Below are 19163 nucleotides of genomic sequence, written 5' to 3' on the forward strand. Positions count from 1 at the left end.
CACAGAGAGAGAGAGAGAGAGAGAGAGAGAGAGAGAGAGAGAGAGAGAAGATAGGTAAACCATGACTCAAAGGCCAAATCCAGTCTACTTCTTATGAATAAATTATTATTGTAAAAAAAAACCAAAAATCTTTCAAATGGCTACATTTTCCTTGTTCCTTTCTTATCTCTGTTCTTCTACTTCTTTTTTCCATGAACTTTTCCTTTATATTCCATTTACTTTCTCCTTGGCTCCCATCCATCCAATCTCACTTCAACAAATCAATCAATCCTATGTATACATTCTTTTCATTTCTTCATTTAAGGGAAAACTTGTTGTGTAAGAACACTGAAATCCTAACTCAGAAAAAAAATAGCAAATACTACAAAATACTAGGCAAAATCACTGTACTCATATACTCTCCCAATATTTTCACATGACAATGAGGATTCTGCATTTAACTCAATAATATAAAATCAATTCTATTAATGAAATTCCTAAAAAATGAAACAATGTAGTCGAAAACTCAGTAGAAACTGATGAGTATTTTGATTATATCTTGACTGCCATACTGAGGGCAATTACATTTTCATTTTTTAAACATCATCCTCTCAATAAGAGAACAAGCAGACAATATTCTTTTGTGAAAATATTTTTATATTTTCAACTATTAATTTAATTTATAGAAAGCTATAGTATATTTCATAGCCACATATTTATTACAAATGCAAATATGAGAAGAGATTTGAAGTCAGCCAGGAGCAAAGTGTACGAGATTCTTATTTCCAGTAAGAGGACTAACAGTTACAAATGCAACTGCAGATCAAGTGGTTAATTGAATAATTATCAGAAGGAACAAGAAAAGAACTCTTGAACAGACAAGAAATGAGTGCAATTGTGTCTATATCTCTTTAAAATATAATTATGTAAACATAATATAGAGCTCACTAAATCAATCTATTTAAAACAATAAGTAAAGCTTGCCTTATCAATATTACAAAATGTGGAAAAAATTTCTTGTTTTAATAAATTGTAAGAAGTGATGATATTACAAGAAATAACTATATATATAATATTCAAAATTCTTTGCATCAAATTAATGAAGAGATATTATTATCCATAAAATGAAGAGTATATTCAGGCAAGAAAGAGCTTACTATTGTGCATAAGACTTTAAACTTAGGAGAAAATTGAAAAAAAAATTCTTCATTGTAAACTTCAATCAAAGTGCATTTTTGTAACATATACAAGTCATTCCCAAGTTATATGAGGGAAGCAGTGTGAGAGAGAAAAGAAAGACAAAGATGGAGATGGAAAGAGACAAGGAGAAAGAGAGATCAGGCCAGAGAGAAAGGTCCCACAAAATAGACCCAGGATAATTTCAAAAGATGAACATGGGAGTAGAAATATACAAATATTGAACAAAACAAAATCTAAAGATATTAAACATGTAAATTTGTGAAGAGGAAAATATTAATGAACTGTATTTGAGGACTCTGAAACATGGTGGTGGGAAGACAAGATGTTAATAAACATAATGATGTACAGGAATTATTGAGAAAGACAAAGTTAATCTTACCAGACTAGCAGAAAAGCTATGTACATTTGACCATATAAGAAGATGCTAAGTGAAATAATCCCCAAGATAGGGACATAAGAGGTTTTTTAAATCTTTATTACTGTCATTTATAGTGTATTTCATGATGTTTTGGTTTCTTTTGTATGTTCTTTCCCCAAGGTATAACCTGTTTTCAATATAATTGATTGGAGTGCACTGCATCTTGCATACACATTTTTCTAACTTGGGGAAGGGAAAGGAAACAAAAAAATGCGGAAGCTGACCCATTGTAACAATGAGATGTACAAGACACTATGTTGAAAACTTGGAGGGGGAGGGCAGGGAAGAGGTAGAGACATGGAGCTGAAGGAAGGGTAGGGGAAAACAGAGGAGGTATTAAAGATGCTCAATAGGAAATGTACTCATTACCTTACTCATGAAATTATAAACACTTTTAGAGTACATTTACAATTAAAATAAGCATATAAACTACAATAGAGAAAAGACTTTAGGAAGAGGGGATAATATAATTAAGTGCAGATTAAATAGAAAGAACCAAGATATAGAAGCAAAATTCCAGTGTAAATTGTGATTATCATCACTTGTGACTACCATTGATAGGAAATATACAGTACAGCCTTACTCTTTGAAGTAAAAATTCAATAATATAAACTATGACAAGAAGAGATAATTACTATAACTAGAGATTTAGATCACACCTCCTGTGTACTAATCAAACCTAGGTACTTAATACTAAGTATGCTTATTTCTCCTGCTATGTTTTTTATCCCTGAGGCCATGCAGAGAATTTCTATTTGGCATTAACAAGAGGGTATAACACTTTGGGGCAAAAATGCAACCTAGGAGACCTGCACCAGAGGCCAAGATGGAGAAAACCTCCACAGCCACCATGACATTCCCCTTGGTACTGTGGTAGACAGGTAGAAAGGTGAGCCACACACTGCAGAACACCAGCATGCTGAAGGTCAGGAACTTGGCCTCATTGAAGGTGTCAGGCAGGTTCCTGGCCAGAAAAGCCACAGTGAAGCTGGCCAGGGCCAGGAAGCCCAGATATCCCAGGACACAGTAGAAGGCAGTGAGGGAGCCCTTGTTGCACAAGATGATGATGTGGCCATGTTCAGAGTGTGCATCTGTGTCCACAAAGGGAGGAGAGGTTCCCAGCCAGAGGCCACAGAAGGTCACCTGGATGAGCGTGCAGCTGGGGATGATGAAGTTAGGAGCTCCTGATACCAGCAGCCACCTCATCCTTCTTCCTGGGGAAGTGGCCTTGAAGGCCAGAACCACAGTCACTGTTTTGGCCAACACTGTGGAAACAGCCACAGTGAATACAACTCCAAATGTGATCTGCTGCAGGATGCAGGTGGCTGTTTTGGGTTGACCAAGAAAGAGCAAAGAACAGAGGAAACAGAAAATGAGGGAGATGAGCAAGATATAACTGAGAGCCCGGTTATTGGCCTTAACAATGGCAGTGTCTTGGTGTTTCACAAACATCCAAAGAACAGCAGCAGTTAGCAAAGAGAAGCAAAGAGCCATGCAGGCCAGAACCATGCCCAACGGATCTTCAAAAGCCAGGAAACTTGCAACTCTCAAGAGGCACTGGGTCCTGTGTGTGTGTTGGCATACTGATGATGTAGACATTTCACACATTGCTCCATATCTGGTGAGAAATGTACATCACCATTACTTTTTTATTAAGCAAGTTTGTTTCAAAGAATTTAGGGAATTTTTCTTTTAGGTGAAATTCTCAGATGTCAGCATTCACTATCATAAAAGTGTTTTTCTATTTTTTCACAAGACATAACCGCTTCCCATTTTTTTCTTCTTCTTTATTCAGGCATTTTTATTCAATATTTTTTATCAATGACTATCACACATATTGATAAAGTAATAGTTGGGTTATTGTAATATCTTATTAAAATTGTTTATGCTTTTTGTGATGCTAATTAAGTGTCGTGCAATCATATTAAAAGTTTAAATATACATTGCCCTATATGTTTTTGTAAGACATTAATTTTTACCATTGATATATTATCCTTGATTTCCTCTCATTATGCTTGTCTTGACTATTCACCTGTGAAGTTGTAGATACAAAATCATCACTCTTTGACACTATATGGTCATTCCTATTTCTTAAACTGATTCTAGTTGTAGGAACAAACTCATCATTCATTGATCCTCTATAGTTATTCCTATTTCTGATTCTTGCTTACTGAGGCCTTGCCCTGTGCCAAGAAGAGTTCTCAGCACTGAGAAATAAAGATAAGCTAGATCCAAGTTTTCTGTGGGAGTAAAATGTAAGTTTTAAGATGAATACTCTCCTTATACCACGTATGTTTAATTTTATGGTAGAGTTTAGACTTGCCCTAATGATTAGTGATAAGAAGGTCCTGGAGTAACTTTCCCTGCAATATACTGGAATATCTTTCTCAATATGTAATGCAAATCCATGTTCTATAGAATTGCCATTAGCAATGCTACCACTTCTTAGAATTCATTTATAAACAGAGAGAAGGAGAATGCGCTCTGTGATCCTAATACAAAGTTTTTTAATTCACTTGTTTCATTTGAGGTTAACTAGGCAGATATAAAGGATTTCTTTATAAGCATGACTGACCTGTCCCATTAGCAATCTCATTTTCTGAGCAAGGTAAACAATCAAAGCAACAGGCAGCCTTTCCCTCCTGAGGAGATTTCCGGAATCCAGGACCACAACTCTCACTGCAGACAGAGTGAGGGATCTGAGGAAAGGGAGGGTGTGTGTTAATAACTGTTCCGACACATACCAATCACTACAACAATCCATAGTTTTACAATGGGATGTTTAAGTATAATGTTTAAACAGATAAGTGCAGTTGATTTATTGAATTCTGTTATAGATGCCATACTCTATGATTCACAAAGGCTATGTGTTTCAATCTTGATTTCAAGCCTGTTGAATTACTGTAAGTTATGGGATTTTTAAAAGGTGGAAAGTAGTGATGAGAAAGTAATTTGTAGTGTACAGCCCTATGGGATTTCCTTGAATTCCTGGCACAATATGCTTTCTCCTACTCATCTGTGACATTAGAAAGAGCAAGAAGGAGACCTCCACTTTATAGGGTTATGTGACCCCAAGGTCATAATACTTTTTTCTTTGTGTTCTAGTGTACATGAGGTGAAACTCTTCTCACAGGTGTCTTTAGTGTTTCCTCTAATCAAAGAGGGTTAAGTAGCAAGTCAATTAACCATTGGAAGAATCTCCACAGAAGGGAGCAAAAGAACCTTTGTAATCCCATAAATTAACTCCTCAGTTACTTTATCACAGTGTTAGATTTCCACAGAGAAAAATATATTTTACATCTTATGAAAATATTCCAAATCAACATGTAGAAACACTTTTAGGTCTTTTGGTTCTGATCCTGGGGCTTGAAATCAAGGCTTGAGCACTGGACTTCAGCTATTTTGTCTCAAGGATAGCACTCTACTACCTTAATGCCAGCTCTACCTCCAAATTTTTGGAGATTTATTGGCAATAGGAATCTCACAAAGTTTTCTCTGTGAGCTGACTTTAACCTATGATATTCCACTCAATATATTAGACTCTAGGATTATAGGAGAACCTAGATGTAACTCAGCCAGGTATAAACTTAAAAGGTGACTTTTGCTGATTTTTGTGTGCAAAATTATTAGGATCAGATCCAATTCACCTCTGTAGTTTCAATGGACCACTCTAACATATCTTCAGATAAAGAGAGTTGATTGCCATGTGGAGCATATGGAGAAAACTTTCCTACTTTCACCTCAAGTTCAAGACCCTCTGGAAAATTCCAAATATTCAGAATGTCATACTCTGGCTCCAATTTCCTTTGCTTGTCCCAAATTTCTTGATTTCCAATAGGATTGTAAAACTGGTTATTCTTCAGAAAAGTGTACAGCTAAAAAGAGACATATCTTATGGTTAAGTGTGTTCCAGAGTTAAGACAGAAAGCAAAATAGTAAAAGCTCCTAATTGCCTTTAATCTTTGATTCTGAATTCAAGAATAGTAGAGACAACTAGTGAAGTATTGCAGAAGAAAATCTATGGAGGAATCAAAATCGTCTTTGTGAAAAAATAATCTATCCTGAAAATTCAGAAATAGAGGAGGATTTTCAGAAAAATCCACAACCACTCCTTTGTGAATTTCTATAGTTTGTGCTTGCTAAATATTTAATACCCAAAGTTGAATGAAACTCTGTCACTCATGAAAAACATGGGGAATTGGTTTTAGCAAGTCATCCTTTGTTATGACTGAAGAAACTCATACGAAAAAGCTGAATTTACAGATTTTATAACATGAGCTATGAACATGTTGATATTATTCATAACTAATGAGTTCATAAACAGGGTGCTGGTGGCTCAAGGATGTAATACCAGCTGAACAGGAGGTTCAGATCAGAGGATCATGCTTCCAAGCAGGCTGGGGCAGAAAGTTCAGTGAGAAAGTTGTACCTAATAAACTTCTCAGAAAGAGTTTGCTGTCCTGAAGTGTTTGTGTGCTAGCAGATCAGGGATCTACCCAGGAACTGTGTTCAAGCACCTGCACTGGCCAAAATTAATTTATCCTTGTTACTGGCCTGTTGTTTTCTTTAGAGCATATCCCCATATGTCTAGAATACCTCAACGAAATTGAAACAAAAAGAATTCATAGGGTTTGGAAAAGCAACTGAAATATTTAATGTTTTAAATGTCACTATACAGTTGTTCAAATTTGTACTTCCAATAGAATCTCATAATAGAAAGGAAAAAGCTTAAGAGTTGAAACAATTACTTCAAATACTGAAATATATACCCATTAACATCAGCAAGCAAGTTATATATGACATAGGGATATAAATATATATATATATGGTATGTGTATATATATATGTGTACATATACACCCATATATACACATGCCATATATATAAACAAAAACCCACATATACACATACAGAAATATTTAATTTCATACAGTAAAAAACACTTCTAGTAAGTACCTTTACTCATGGTTTGTGTACTCTAACATAGAAGAACTTACCTGAGTAGAGGTAGGCAGTTCTTCTTTTCTATTTCTCGTTGTTTGAACTTCTGTTTGATGAAGAAGCATCTTATGGAGAGCCAGGGCCACAGCATACACAGCATTGTATATATTGTAACTATCTACAGACATAGTCATGTCTAAAATATGCCCAGGTAACCAATCCAAAGAGGCATCATGAGCAAAGTTGTCCCATGTTACACAGTCAGATACAGAATCAGAGCAATTAAAAGAGAGAAACCACAGCCTTGCAAGAAAAATGTCTTCTGGGTATTTGGAAGGCTTAGCTGCCTTGACAAAATCTGTGAATCCAGAAACATCTACATGATGGTGTGTAAAAATAAAAGGTACATGCAATGATCCTAACATGAAATATCTCCTTTTCAGGATGAAATCCCACTGAGAGTTCATGATACAAACTTTCCCATGTATAATAATTTGCTCAACAAATACCATAAAAACCATCAGTGAATTATTATCACCATATATGATGAGGACACTTGCTGAAGATAGATTAATATAACGATTAACTGTTATGAGGTTATATGCATCTTGGGTGGCGATCACTAGCTCATAGGCTACACAAACTCTGTTCTTGGCCATCTCTACTTTCAATTCAGCAAGAATCTTTGCCCCATTATCATCTTGTGTGGTCAATAGTCCCACCCAGCTCCAGCTGAAGTGAAGCAGTAAGGAGACCATAGCAGTGGCTATTGATGAGTCCTTTGGGGCCAACTGATAGAGAGCAGGAAACTTGTTATGTTCACTCAGGGCAGGATCAAAAGGCCCAAAGGTAAACTAAAGGGAACGAAAATTGGATGTTCTATGAATGAGAAGATTGCCATGCATCACAATCTCAGTCTTGAAGTCTCTTAAGAACTAGTTGAAGTAGATGGAAGGTAGGTTTTGTTTTAGTTTTAGTTTTTGAATAGCTGTGTATTTGTAAAATGTTTTTTGTTTTTGTCACTATTTCCCATCGATACTTCCCATTTGTAACCCTGTATATTACCCAACTTTCCTAATTCCATTTTGACACATGCCCATTGAATATTATGTTGTATTCCTTCACCCATCCTTTTCCTAGTCTTCTGTATTTTTCCCTAAAACCCTATCCCACTCAGGTAAGATATGCTTCATTTTTTTTGGTGTTCATTTTTTATGCTGTCAGTAGATCAGAAAAATTACACCATCGAATTCCACCTCTATATATATCCTCTGTTAGTCTGATTGATTATATACATATATATATTTACATATATACATTATACATATATGTGTGTGTGCAGTGGCTTTGTGACTATTCCATATTTCCTTCATATTACATATTCATATTTTGATGTAACTCTCACATTTGTGAGGATATGGCTATACTTTATCAATCTGAGCTTGATTTATTTCATTCTAAATACTATTTTCTTTATGTGTGTATGTGTGTGTGTGTGTGTGTGTGTGTGTGTGTGTGTTTACACATGAATGCCAGTACAGGGGCCCACACACATACAATCTTGCACTTCCTTGACCATTTTCCTCAAGACTGGTTCTATACCAATGGAGTCACACATTCACCTTGTGCTCCTTACAGGTTAATTGGAGATACAAGTTTTCTTATTAGCTAGGATTGCTTTTGTGTGCCATCAGTAACCTGCTCAACATATCTTCACACTGCAAAGTCATCTTCCGTTTCCTGATTTATTAAAGAAAATTATTCATATAGATTGAAACAATAAATTATCCAATTATTTGCTCAAATCTTTCACTACGTTTTTCCAAATGATTAACATTATATTTCTGTATTGCCCGGGGAAGCTGGTGGAGAAGCTGGAGGTTAAACAAGCTCTAACATAGAAAGCAGTTTTAGTGTTCCAGTGAACAGTTCTAGGCTAGAGAATTTCACCAAGTGTGCCATCGCAGTACAGACAGTTTAGGCAGAGAAGGAAAATCCAGGCAAGAAGACAGATCTGAGCATTTGCCAGCAGCCACGGCTGCAGCTGTGGTGGTGGCAGTGGTGGTGGTAACCATAGACGCCATATCTACAACACAGAGATTCCGGGACAAAAGTGCAGTGGGCAAGCAGATTCTACTCAACATCAGCAGGAACTGACAAGGAGCAGATGTCTTCATCCTGCAGATTATAGACCAGAGATGACCCTGGAACCAAGACTTCAGCATGAGTAGAACCCTGACATCATCACACCTTCTCAGAGAGCAGAGGATGGAAGGCCACCACTCCCTTTCCCCCACTACCAGGGGTCTCCATTTTTGATACTGACAAAAGTCTGGCTGGGCAGCTAGCTCCAACTCAGGCCTTGGAAGAAAACAAAAGAGTCATTTAGCAGGTAACAGGATCCTAACCTGACCAGCCAGGCTCAGCTCCACCCAGGGAAATGTCACCCAGCCCAGGCAGAGAAAGCTCTGCCCGGGAGGAGTGGCTTTCTTCACTGGGTAAACAGAGCCAGAGGCTGCCCCTCCCTACAGCAGCCTAGACAATCAATTAAAATAAAATTCAGTAAACATAAACCCTGAGAATGGATCCAAGCTGGGCTCTGTGAGGGTCTCTGGAGCTAGTCCCTCAGGGAAAAGCTACAGTTTGCAGAATAGCCTCAACTCTACCCAGAACCTAACCTTATCACAGCATCTCCAAACTCGAGGAAACAGCCATCTCCCTCTTTTGTGATACTCAAAGCAGATCTCCCTCCCAGTGAACTAGCCTGGGAGGAGGATCACAAAATCCTGGGTAAAGCAGAGCATTTTTCTGCCTGCCCAAACAAACTGACTTTAGTAACCAATCAAGTCCCAGGAAAGCCAAACACCACAAGCAGACCAGAGACTCCATCAAGAGACTGGTTACAGACACAAGGGAGATACAGGATCTTTCCATCCCCCCCCAAAAAAAAATCAAAGAACTCTTTTTTTGTACCTTTTTTATTTTTTAATTAAAAATTATTTTCTATTATTCTGTTTTTTCCTTCATATAATTTTATTTTAGCTGTATATGTGTGCATGCTCTTCTTTTATCTCAACTGATCTTTTGATCTTTCTTTCTTTCTTTCTCATTCTCTTTAGTTTTTCTTCTTTTTTTTCTTTTTTGCGAGACTTAATTCCTGTTCTATTCATCCTTAGATATATACCCATCGTCAATAATTAGACCTTATCCCCCATTGTGTACACACTTAATCCAGAAATTTATTACTCAATTCAAAACCTTTAGACTTAAATTCTTTAATAGAAGAATTACATCTTTATACCCATATAATATTTTATACATTTTTATTTTTTAGTTTTTCTTTCCTCCTTTCCATCCCTCCCCTCCTCTCACCCCATGGCCGTTCTTCCATCAATATTATTTCTTTAAACTTGCATTATTTAAGTGTTTCACTTTTTAATTTTAAATTTTTGTTTTTTCCATTTTGTCTTATCTCTTTTTTCTTTTTCTTCTTTTTTCTTCCTCTTTCTGCTATCATTCTGCCAATCCATTTACCTCTTTGAGATTAGGACTTGGTTAATTTTACTTTCCCTTTACATTTCCACATCCCTCTAATCCTATTTTCCCCACATTTCTCCCTAAACCTAATAATTTCCAGTTTGCCAAATTCTTCTTTGCTGTTCTTAGGCCATTAAGACATAGATGTTATTCTTGAATAGATTGTATCTGTTGAACTACACCATATCAGCAGACTTTTGACTGTGCAACTACAAGACTTTGGTTGATGCTTGCCTTAAAATAGTGTTCTAGCACAAAACTGATGTTACTTTCATCCCAAATGAGTAGATGAAGCCAGAAAAAAGCACAAGAAAAAATGAAAGTTCGGGTATCTCAACAATCACTCATGATAATCAGGGGACAGAACAGATCATGAATAATCCAGAGGAGAGTCCCCCAAAAGCTCTACAAACATTACAGGTAAACATGGTAAATGAAAAGAGTCAAAACCTGCAAAGGACTCAGTTTGAGCATGATAGGGAGAGAGAGGAGTCAAACCAAAGATGAATACAAGAATCTCATGAGCGTGAGGAAGCTACTCTAAGACTGATACAGGAATTGCATAAGCAGATTGAGAATACTCAAAGAGAAATAAAGGAATTTCGCAAGCATGCTGAGATCAGTCAAAGAGATAGTCAGGATTTGTGTGAGCAGGCTAAGAACAAAGACAAAGTCAAGAATAGCATGAGCAGGCTGAGAACACTCAACGAGAACTACAGGAAATGTGTGAACGTGAGGAAGCTAATCAAAGAGTAAGATAGGAATTGAGAAAGAGGGATGAGAATAGACAAAGATCAATACAGACAATCATGGAGTCCATAAACAGAGAGATGAAAGAAGTCAGGAAGACTACAAAGGGAATGCTGAAAGGAGCCCGACAGAAGGATGGGAGTCCAAGGAAACCATAACCAATCATCTAAGTGATTTGAGAATAAACACTGAACACCAAATTAAGGAAGAAAAGAAGTTCATACAAGATCTAAAACAAACTTCTAACAAAGAATTTGAAGCCATCAAAACTGGCCAATAAGAAGGAAAAAAAAGGAAAAAACAAAGTAGAAAGTCTTGACAGTAAGTTAGGCCATGGAGAAGATTGAATCTCGAGGATTGAAGACAGCTTAGATATTATAGAGAAAGAACATACAACCATCCAAGACAAATCCAAGAAACATGATAAATGTATTCAACATTTGGAAGACACCATCAGAAAACCTAATCTGAGGATACTGGGTGTAGAGGAGCACTTAGACACACAAGTTAATGGTCTAGGAAATTTGTTTAACAGGATTCTAGCAGAAAACTTCCCAAACATGCAAAAAGATAAGCCTATGCAGATACAAGAAGTTTTCAGAACCCCAAATAAACAAGACCAAAACGGGACATTTCACCGTCACATAATAATCCACACAAGATCAATTCAGACCAAGGAAAAGATTCTTAAAACTGTCAAGGAGAAAAGATCAATCACCTACAAAGGGAAACCAATTAGAATCACCTCAGATTTCTCAGCAGAGACAATTAAAGCAAGAAGAGCCTGAAGTGCTTTATGCCATGCCCTAAAGACAAACAACTATCAACCAAGAATATTGTACCCAGCTAAACTCTCCTTCATAACTGAAGGTCAAATAAAAGCTTTCCATAGCAAAGAAAAATTGAAACAATGTATCTCCACCAAGCCAGCCCTACAAAAGAAATGTGCAAGACCACAATGAAGGCCAAGAAACCACACTTTAACTGAGATTCTAAGAACCATAAGAATTACCCAGTTGCCACAGCCCCCAGAAGGTGGATAAAATGACAGGAACTCCCAAATACCTCTCAGTCCTTTCTATCAACATTAGTGGACTTAACTCTCCAATTAAGCGACATATATTGTCTAGTTGGATTAAAAAGCAAGATCCTTCTATTTGCTCCCTTCAGGAGTCACACCTTGCCCATAAAAAGAAACACATTTTGAATGTGAAAGGGTAAAAAAAAAATTTCAAGCAAACGGCCCCCATAAACAGGCGGGAATTGCAATCCTAATATTAGAAAAAATAGACTTCAAATTAAAATTGGTGAGAAGAGATAAAGAAGGTCACTACATACTAATTAAGGGATCTGTCTTTCAGGAGAATATTACAATTCTAAATCTCTATTTGCCAAACAATGGAGCACCAAATTTATCCAAGAAACACTACTTTCTCTTAAATCTCACATAGATTCAAAGACATAAATTGTTGGGGACTTTAACACACCACTATCCCCACTAGATAGATCAACATGGTAAAAACTCAACAGAGAAACCGCAGATCTAAACAACTGCATAGATCAACTGGATTTAACAGACATCTACCGAATATTTCACCAAGCAGTATCAGAATATAGCACATGGAACATTTTCTAAAATAGACCACATTTTAGGCCACAAAGTAAATCTGTCCAAATTAAGAAACATTGGAGTTATACCTTGCATTCTCTCAGACCACAAGAGAATAAAATTAGTACTCAACAACAAAAGCTACCAAAGAAAGTCCTGTAACATATGGATGCTGCACAGCACACTTTTGAACCATCAGTGGGTCATGGAAGAGATTTGAAACAAAATTCAAATGTTCATGATATTCAACAAAAATGAACATACAAATTACCAGCTCTTCTGGGACACAGCAAAGGCAGGACTCAGAGGCAAGTTTATAGCTCTGAGTTCCTACATTAACAAATTGGAGAGATCTGAAACCAACAATTGAATGAGATATCTGAGCCTCTTTATAAAATAGCTGCAAGATAAACCCCAATCTAGTAGACAGAAAGAAATAATTAAAATTAAATCTGAAATAAATGAATTCGAATCCAAAAAAAAACATAGAAAGAATCAACAAAACAAAGAGTTGGTTCTTCGAAAAAATTAACAAAAATGACAGACTCTTAGCAAATCTTCTCAGAAAAAGGAGCGAACACACCCAAATAAATAAACTCAGAGATGAGAATGGAAACATCAACACAGAAACAACCAAGATTCAGAACATTATAAGGGATTACTTCTCAAAACTTTATGCTAATAAGTTTGAGAACTTGGCAGAATGAACCTTTTCCTACCAAATATTGACATGCCAAAACTAAACCAAGATGAGTTAAACTATCTTAACAGGCCCATATCAAGTATTAAAATAGAAACAGCAATAAGACACCTCCTATCTAAGAAAAGTCCAGGATCAGATAATTTTACAGTGGAATTCTACAAGGCCTTCAAAGCAAAGCTCACACCAATACACCTTCAACTCTTCAATGAACTTGAAAGAGAAAGTTCACTACCGAACTCATTCGATGAAGCCATAATAACCCTTATCCTAAAACTAGGCAGGGGCTTATCAGAGAAAGAGAACTATAGACCCATTTCTTTGATGAACATTGATGCAAAATTTCTCAACAAAATTTTGGTCAATCGACTTCAACAATTCATCCAAAAAAACCATACACCATGATCAAACAGGATTCATTTCAGGGATGCAAAGCTGGTTCAATATACTCAAATCAATTAAAATAATTCATCACATCAACAAGAGCAAGGATAAGAACCACATGGTTATCTCTATAGATGCAGAAAAAGTATTTGACAAGATCAAACATCCCTTTATGATGAAGTCTCTGGAAAAACTAGGAATCCATGGAACAATCCCTAACACAATAAAGGCTGTATATGACAAAGCTATACGCAGCATTATAATAAATGGTGAAAAACTAAAGCCATTTCCACTAAACTCAGGAATGAGACAAGGATGTGCACTCTCTCCACTGCTCTTCAATCAGTATTAGAAAGTCTAACTACAGCAATAAGACAAGATACAAACATAAAGGGGATCCAAATAGGGAAAGAAGAAATAAAACTCTCGCTCTTTGCAGATGACATGATCTTGTATTTAAAGAATCCCATGGACTCCAAATTACTCAAGCTCATTCGAAATTTTGGCAAAGTAGCAGGGTACAAAATTAAACCTCAAAAATCAATGGATTTTCTGTAAGCCAACAATGAGGAAAGTGTGGCTGAGATTAGAAAAGCAACTCCATTCATAATAGCACCACAAAAAATAAAATACCTAGGAATTAAATTAACCAAAGAAGTGAAGGACCTCTATGATGAAAACTTTAAAAACCTGAAAAAGGAAATCAAAACAGAACTTAGAAAGTAGAAAAAATTCCCATGCTACTGGATTTAAAAGATCAACATCGGGAAAATGGCAATACTTCCAAGGCTATCTACAAATTCAATGTGATACCTATCAATATTCCAACCTCCTTTTTCAAGGAAATGGAAGAGGCAATCCAAAAATTCATAAAGAACAATAAAAGATCCCGAATAGCAAAAACGATCCTTAACAGAAGATACAGGGCTGGAGGAATATCAATACCAAATTTCAAACTCTACTACAAAGCCATAATAATCAAAACAGCTTGGTACTGGCACAATAACAAACCTCAGGACCAATGGAATAGAATTGAAAACCCAGAAATGAAACTAAAGTCCAATAGACATCTAATCTTCAATAAGGAGCTTAAAAAAAGAATGGAAGAAAGACAGCCTCTTAAGTAAATGGTGCTAGCAAAACTGGTTAACTACATGTAGAAAATGAAAACTAGATCCTTATATATCACCCTGCACCAGAGTCAACTCCAAATTGAACGAAGACCTCGGAGTCAAAGCAGACACTCTGAAAACATTACAGGATGGAATAGGAGAAACCCTAGGTCTCCTTGTCTCAGGCCGAAATTTTCTTAATAGAGACCCAGAAACACAACAAATCAAAGAAAGGTTGGACAAATGGGATTGCATGAAATTGCAGAGCTTCTGCATGTCAAAGGACATAGATAGCAAGATCAATAGAAATCCCACTGACTGGGAGAAGATCTTCACTAGCCATACAATGGGCAATGGTCTCATATCTAAAATATACTTGGAACTCAAAAAAAAATAAATCTCCCAACAACAAATCCACAAAGAATCACAGCCCAATAAATATGTGGGCTAAAGACTTAAAGAGAAACTTCTCTGAAGATGAAAGAAGGATGGTCAATAGACACATGAAGAAATGCTCAACCTCTCTAGCCCTAAAAGAAATGCAATTTAAAACAACATAGAGATACCACCTCACCCCCATTTAGAATGGCCAGAACCAAGAACTCTAATATCAACAGATGCTGGAGGGGATGTGGACAGAAGGGAATCTTACTGCATTGTTGATTGGAGTATAAACTTAATCACTTTGGAAAGTAGTATGTTGGTCCACAAAAGACTCCACATAGAGCTCCCCTACTACACTGCAATCCCACTTTTGGGCATTTACCCAAATGATCACAAGTAAGACCACACTAAAGCTACCAGCACACCTATATTGATTGCAGCATTATTTATCATAGCTAAGATAGGGAAACAACCCAGATCCTCCTCAGTAGATCAAGAAAATGTGGTATATATACACAATGGAATTCTATGCCTCCATCAGAAAGAATGACATGGCCCCATTTGATAGGAAATTGAAAGACTTGGAAAAATTATATTAAGTGAAGTAAGCCAGGCCCAAAGAAACATAGGTCCCATGGTTTGCCTTATTTGCCATAATCTGTGTATGTCTGAGTCAAGCAGAAAATGTCAGTTAAATTGATGTTAGGGAAATGAACCCCAAGATAAGCACTCAAATGTTTTTTTTTCTTTCATGCAATTGTTTCTAACATATTTATAAGATGATTTCTTTGTTGTTTGTATGTCCCTCCCCCACGATATAACCCCGGATTTCACTGTATTTGATGTTGGCATAATTTGTGGAGGGGAAGGGAAAAGACAAATTGTTTAAATAGGGATATAGGTGGACCCATTGCATCAATGAGATATACATGTCGTTATGGCGAAAAATGAACTTTACAACTTTGGTTGGGGAGGAACGCTTGAGGGATGCTGGAGGGTGTATGAGAAGCTATAAGAAGGGGAAACAAAGGAAGAGGCAACAATGCTTGATAATAAATGTACTCGTCATCTTGCCCATGTTAATTGTAACCCCTCTGTATGGTATTTTCACAATAAAAAATACATTTCTGATTACCATTAAGTAACTACAATTTGTTATCAAAAAATTTGATTTATTTGTGAATTTAGTCTCTTCCTATCATTTTCTTCTAACACCTGAAATGGCATGAATTCAGACATTTTTATATCCTTGCACACCTTCCACCCTCACCTGTGGAAATCTGTAGAGTCCCAGCAATGTCCCAATCTGGTCAGATGTTACTCCTGAGGGTCCTGTAAGTATTGCTATAGAACTACTTCCTCTCACGCAGGAATAGTTTGGAATCTTATACTTCCCAAAGAGACAAATGAAGGGATTCTTAAACATTGTCCAAGCATTGAAGTGAACATCATAGACATCAAATCCCAGAGTCAGGTTATGTAAAAGATTAGGGTTTTTGTTGATCTCCTCAATAGCAAAAGCCAAGGCCAAAACATACTGATAGTTCTTGAAGATAAACCTGCATGGTGATCAAAGAAATTTTGAAGAAGTATTTCATGTCTTAAAACTTCAATATATTAAATGCTTGCTTCTTTATCTAGGAATAAGTTGAAATATTACCCCAATTAGAATGGAACATAAATGTCTCTTATGCTTACATATAAAATTCAGATACTTATTTAAGTCAAGGGAGAGCTTGTTTTCCTCCTTACCACATGCACCACAGCAAAAGGCTGCTGTCTGTTGGGTTAAGTTTTCATGAGGCAGCAAATGTTGTGTTTCTTTACATTAGCGCCACTAGCTACACCTGTATGGAAAACAATTCTCCTGTTTTCAGTCACTCAGTTTATGTTTTGTGATTATACGGCAGGTCAGGTTAACTAAGGAATGTTTAATTTAAGAGCAGTATTCAGAAGCAAAAGATTTTTTATGAATGATAATATAGCAAAGTCTATTCACAGACATAACATATGGAATAGTTATTACTGATAACAACCAGGAAAACAGCAGACCTACAATGTGAGAGATTTTTATTTTTCTTTATGTAACAAAACAAAAGGGATGCATCCAATTTCAAGGAATTCATTTTGGAGAGAGAAAGCCCTTACTTGAGGGTTGAGGAAAGAATTGTAGGAAAGCTTTGTATAGAATTTCCAGTTCCAAGACCTCCATGGTAAATGCACTGATCAGCATTCTCTTCCCAATATATTTAGATAGAGACTCTCTAAAGTAGCAAGTAAAGAGTATCAAAGTACTATTCCTTCTTTCTTTCTGCCAGGCCTGTCTGTGTGTGCCAAAGTATGTGTGAATGTGTGTGCTTTGGTGTGTGTGTTTATATGCATGTTTATAGGGTCAATATTCTAAATAAATTAATATAATGAAATCAACTGGTATTGTTTAAATGGAAACAATGAAGGCATGTTGGTAATGCTAATGAAAGGACTAACTTGTTCATTATATGCTGTAGGTATATGTGAAGTGATCATGAAAACCTATCATATTCTGAAATGTTATAAACAGAAGAAAATAGTGAGCTTGAGAAAAAACTAATTGCACATACACATATGGAGGAATAAAATGCAGGAATGAAGATGTGCTAAGAAGCTTTTGCAAAAGTTGAAGAGAGTATTTTTAACAAAGCAAAAACAAATGTAGAGATACCTACAAAGTAAAAGGCCTAAAGATGAAAGTATAATCAATTTTTTATAAGTCTTGGGGCTGAAATCTGGGCCTGGGTGCTCTCCCTAAGCTCAAGGCTAGTGCTCTACCACTTTAGCCACAGCACCACTTCTGGCTTTTTCTGCTTATGTAATGTTGAGGAATTGAACCCAGGACCTCATGCGTGTGAGGCAAGCACGCTACCAATGAGGTACTTTCCAACCAAGGATAACCAAATTATTGAACATAACATCTACAGCAGGCTGTCTAAGCATGAAACACTCACCAGTTAACTATATATACAGGATGATTTTCTAAACTAGAACAGAAATGGGACCCATATGGTGTATGTGTGCACCTATTTCCTATCAGCTAACTCCTCAGCAGAGTCCATATAAATCAAGAGAGCATGGCAAGTGATCTTTACAATTCTGAAGGTAAAAAAATCTAAATTATCCAGTGAGATTATTGCACCTAACAAAGCTAGCTATAGAAATGTAGGAAGGATAAAGATGTTCACAGAGAAGCACAGTTAAGAGAATTTATCTACACTAATCTCTTCCTACAAGAAATAATCAAGTGCAAGCAAAAGGTCAATGCAGGAAAAGATTGAAAACCTACAAAGGACTCTGTATGAGCATGAGAGGGAGAGAGAGGAGGCAATCCAAAGGTTTATACAGGAATATCATGAGCGTGAGGAAGCTACTCAAAAACTGATACAGGATTTGCATGAGCAGCTTGAGAATACTCAAAGAGAAAGGCAGAAATGGCGTGAACAGGCTGAGAACACTCAAAGAGAACTGCAGGAATGGCATGAATGGGAGGAAGCTAATCAGAGAGTAATACAGGAATTGAGAGAGCAGGAAGAGAATACACAAAGATCAATAAAGGCATCCATGGGATCCATTAACAAAGAGCTGAAGGAAGTCAGGGAGACCACAAATGGAATGCTGAATGGAACCCAACAGAAGGAATGGGAGTCCAAGGAAACCATAACTAATAAATTAAGTGATTTGAGAATAAACACTGAACACCAAATTAAGGAAGTAAAAAAGTTCATACAAGATCTAAACAGAGCTTCAACAAAGAATTTGAAGCCATCAAAGCTGACCAATTAGAAGGAAAAGAAATAACAAACAAAGTAGAAAGTCTTCACAGCAGGTTAGACCATGACGAAGATCAAATCTCGGGGATTGAAGACAGCCTAGATATTATAGAGAAAGAACATACAACAATCCAAGACAAGTCCAAGAAATATGAGATATCTATCCAACACTTGTAAGACACCATCAGAAGGACTAATCTAAGGATAATGGGTGTAGAGGAGCACCTAGAAACAGAAGTTAATGGTCTAGGAAATTTCTTTAACAGGATCCTAACAGAGACAGGCCTATTCAGATACAAGAAGCTTTTAGAACTCCAAATAGACCAGACCAAATAGGACATTCCAC

The 19163-nt window shown here is 36.5% G+C and overlaps 1 protein-coding gene across 1 annotated transcript in view; it reads right to left on the reverse strand.

Annotated features, from left to right (window-relative positions):
- Positions 1–2290: 2290 nt before the first annotated feature.
- LOC106000702 (vomeronasal type-2 receptor 116-like) overlaps positions 2291–19163 on the reverse strand; it is a 34810-nt gene continuing 17937 nt past the window's right edge. The window contains 8 exon segments of the mRNA XM_013035987.1: positions 2291–3169; positions 3172–3215; positions 4173–4296; positions 5245–5472; positions 6595–6816; positions 7048–7392; positions 8509–8624; positions 16272–16573. Coding sequence (XP_012891441.1) covers positions 2291–3169; positions 3172–3215; positions 4173–4296; positions 5245–5472; positions 6595–6816; positions 7048–7392; positions 8509–8624; positions 16272–16573 — 2260 coding nt within the window.

Source organism: Dipodomys ordii, unplaced genomic scaffold (genome assembly GCF_000151885.1).
Source record: "Dipodomys ordii isolate 6190 unplaced genomic scaffold, Dord_2.0 Scaffold235, whole genome shotgun sequence".
Taxonomy (NCBI): Eukaryota; Metazoa; Chordata; class Mammalia; order Rodentia; family Heteromyidae; genus Dipodomys; species Dipodomys ordii.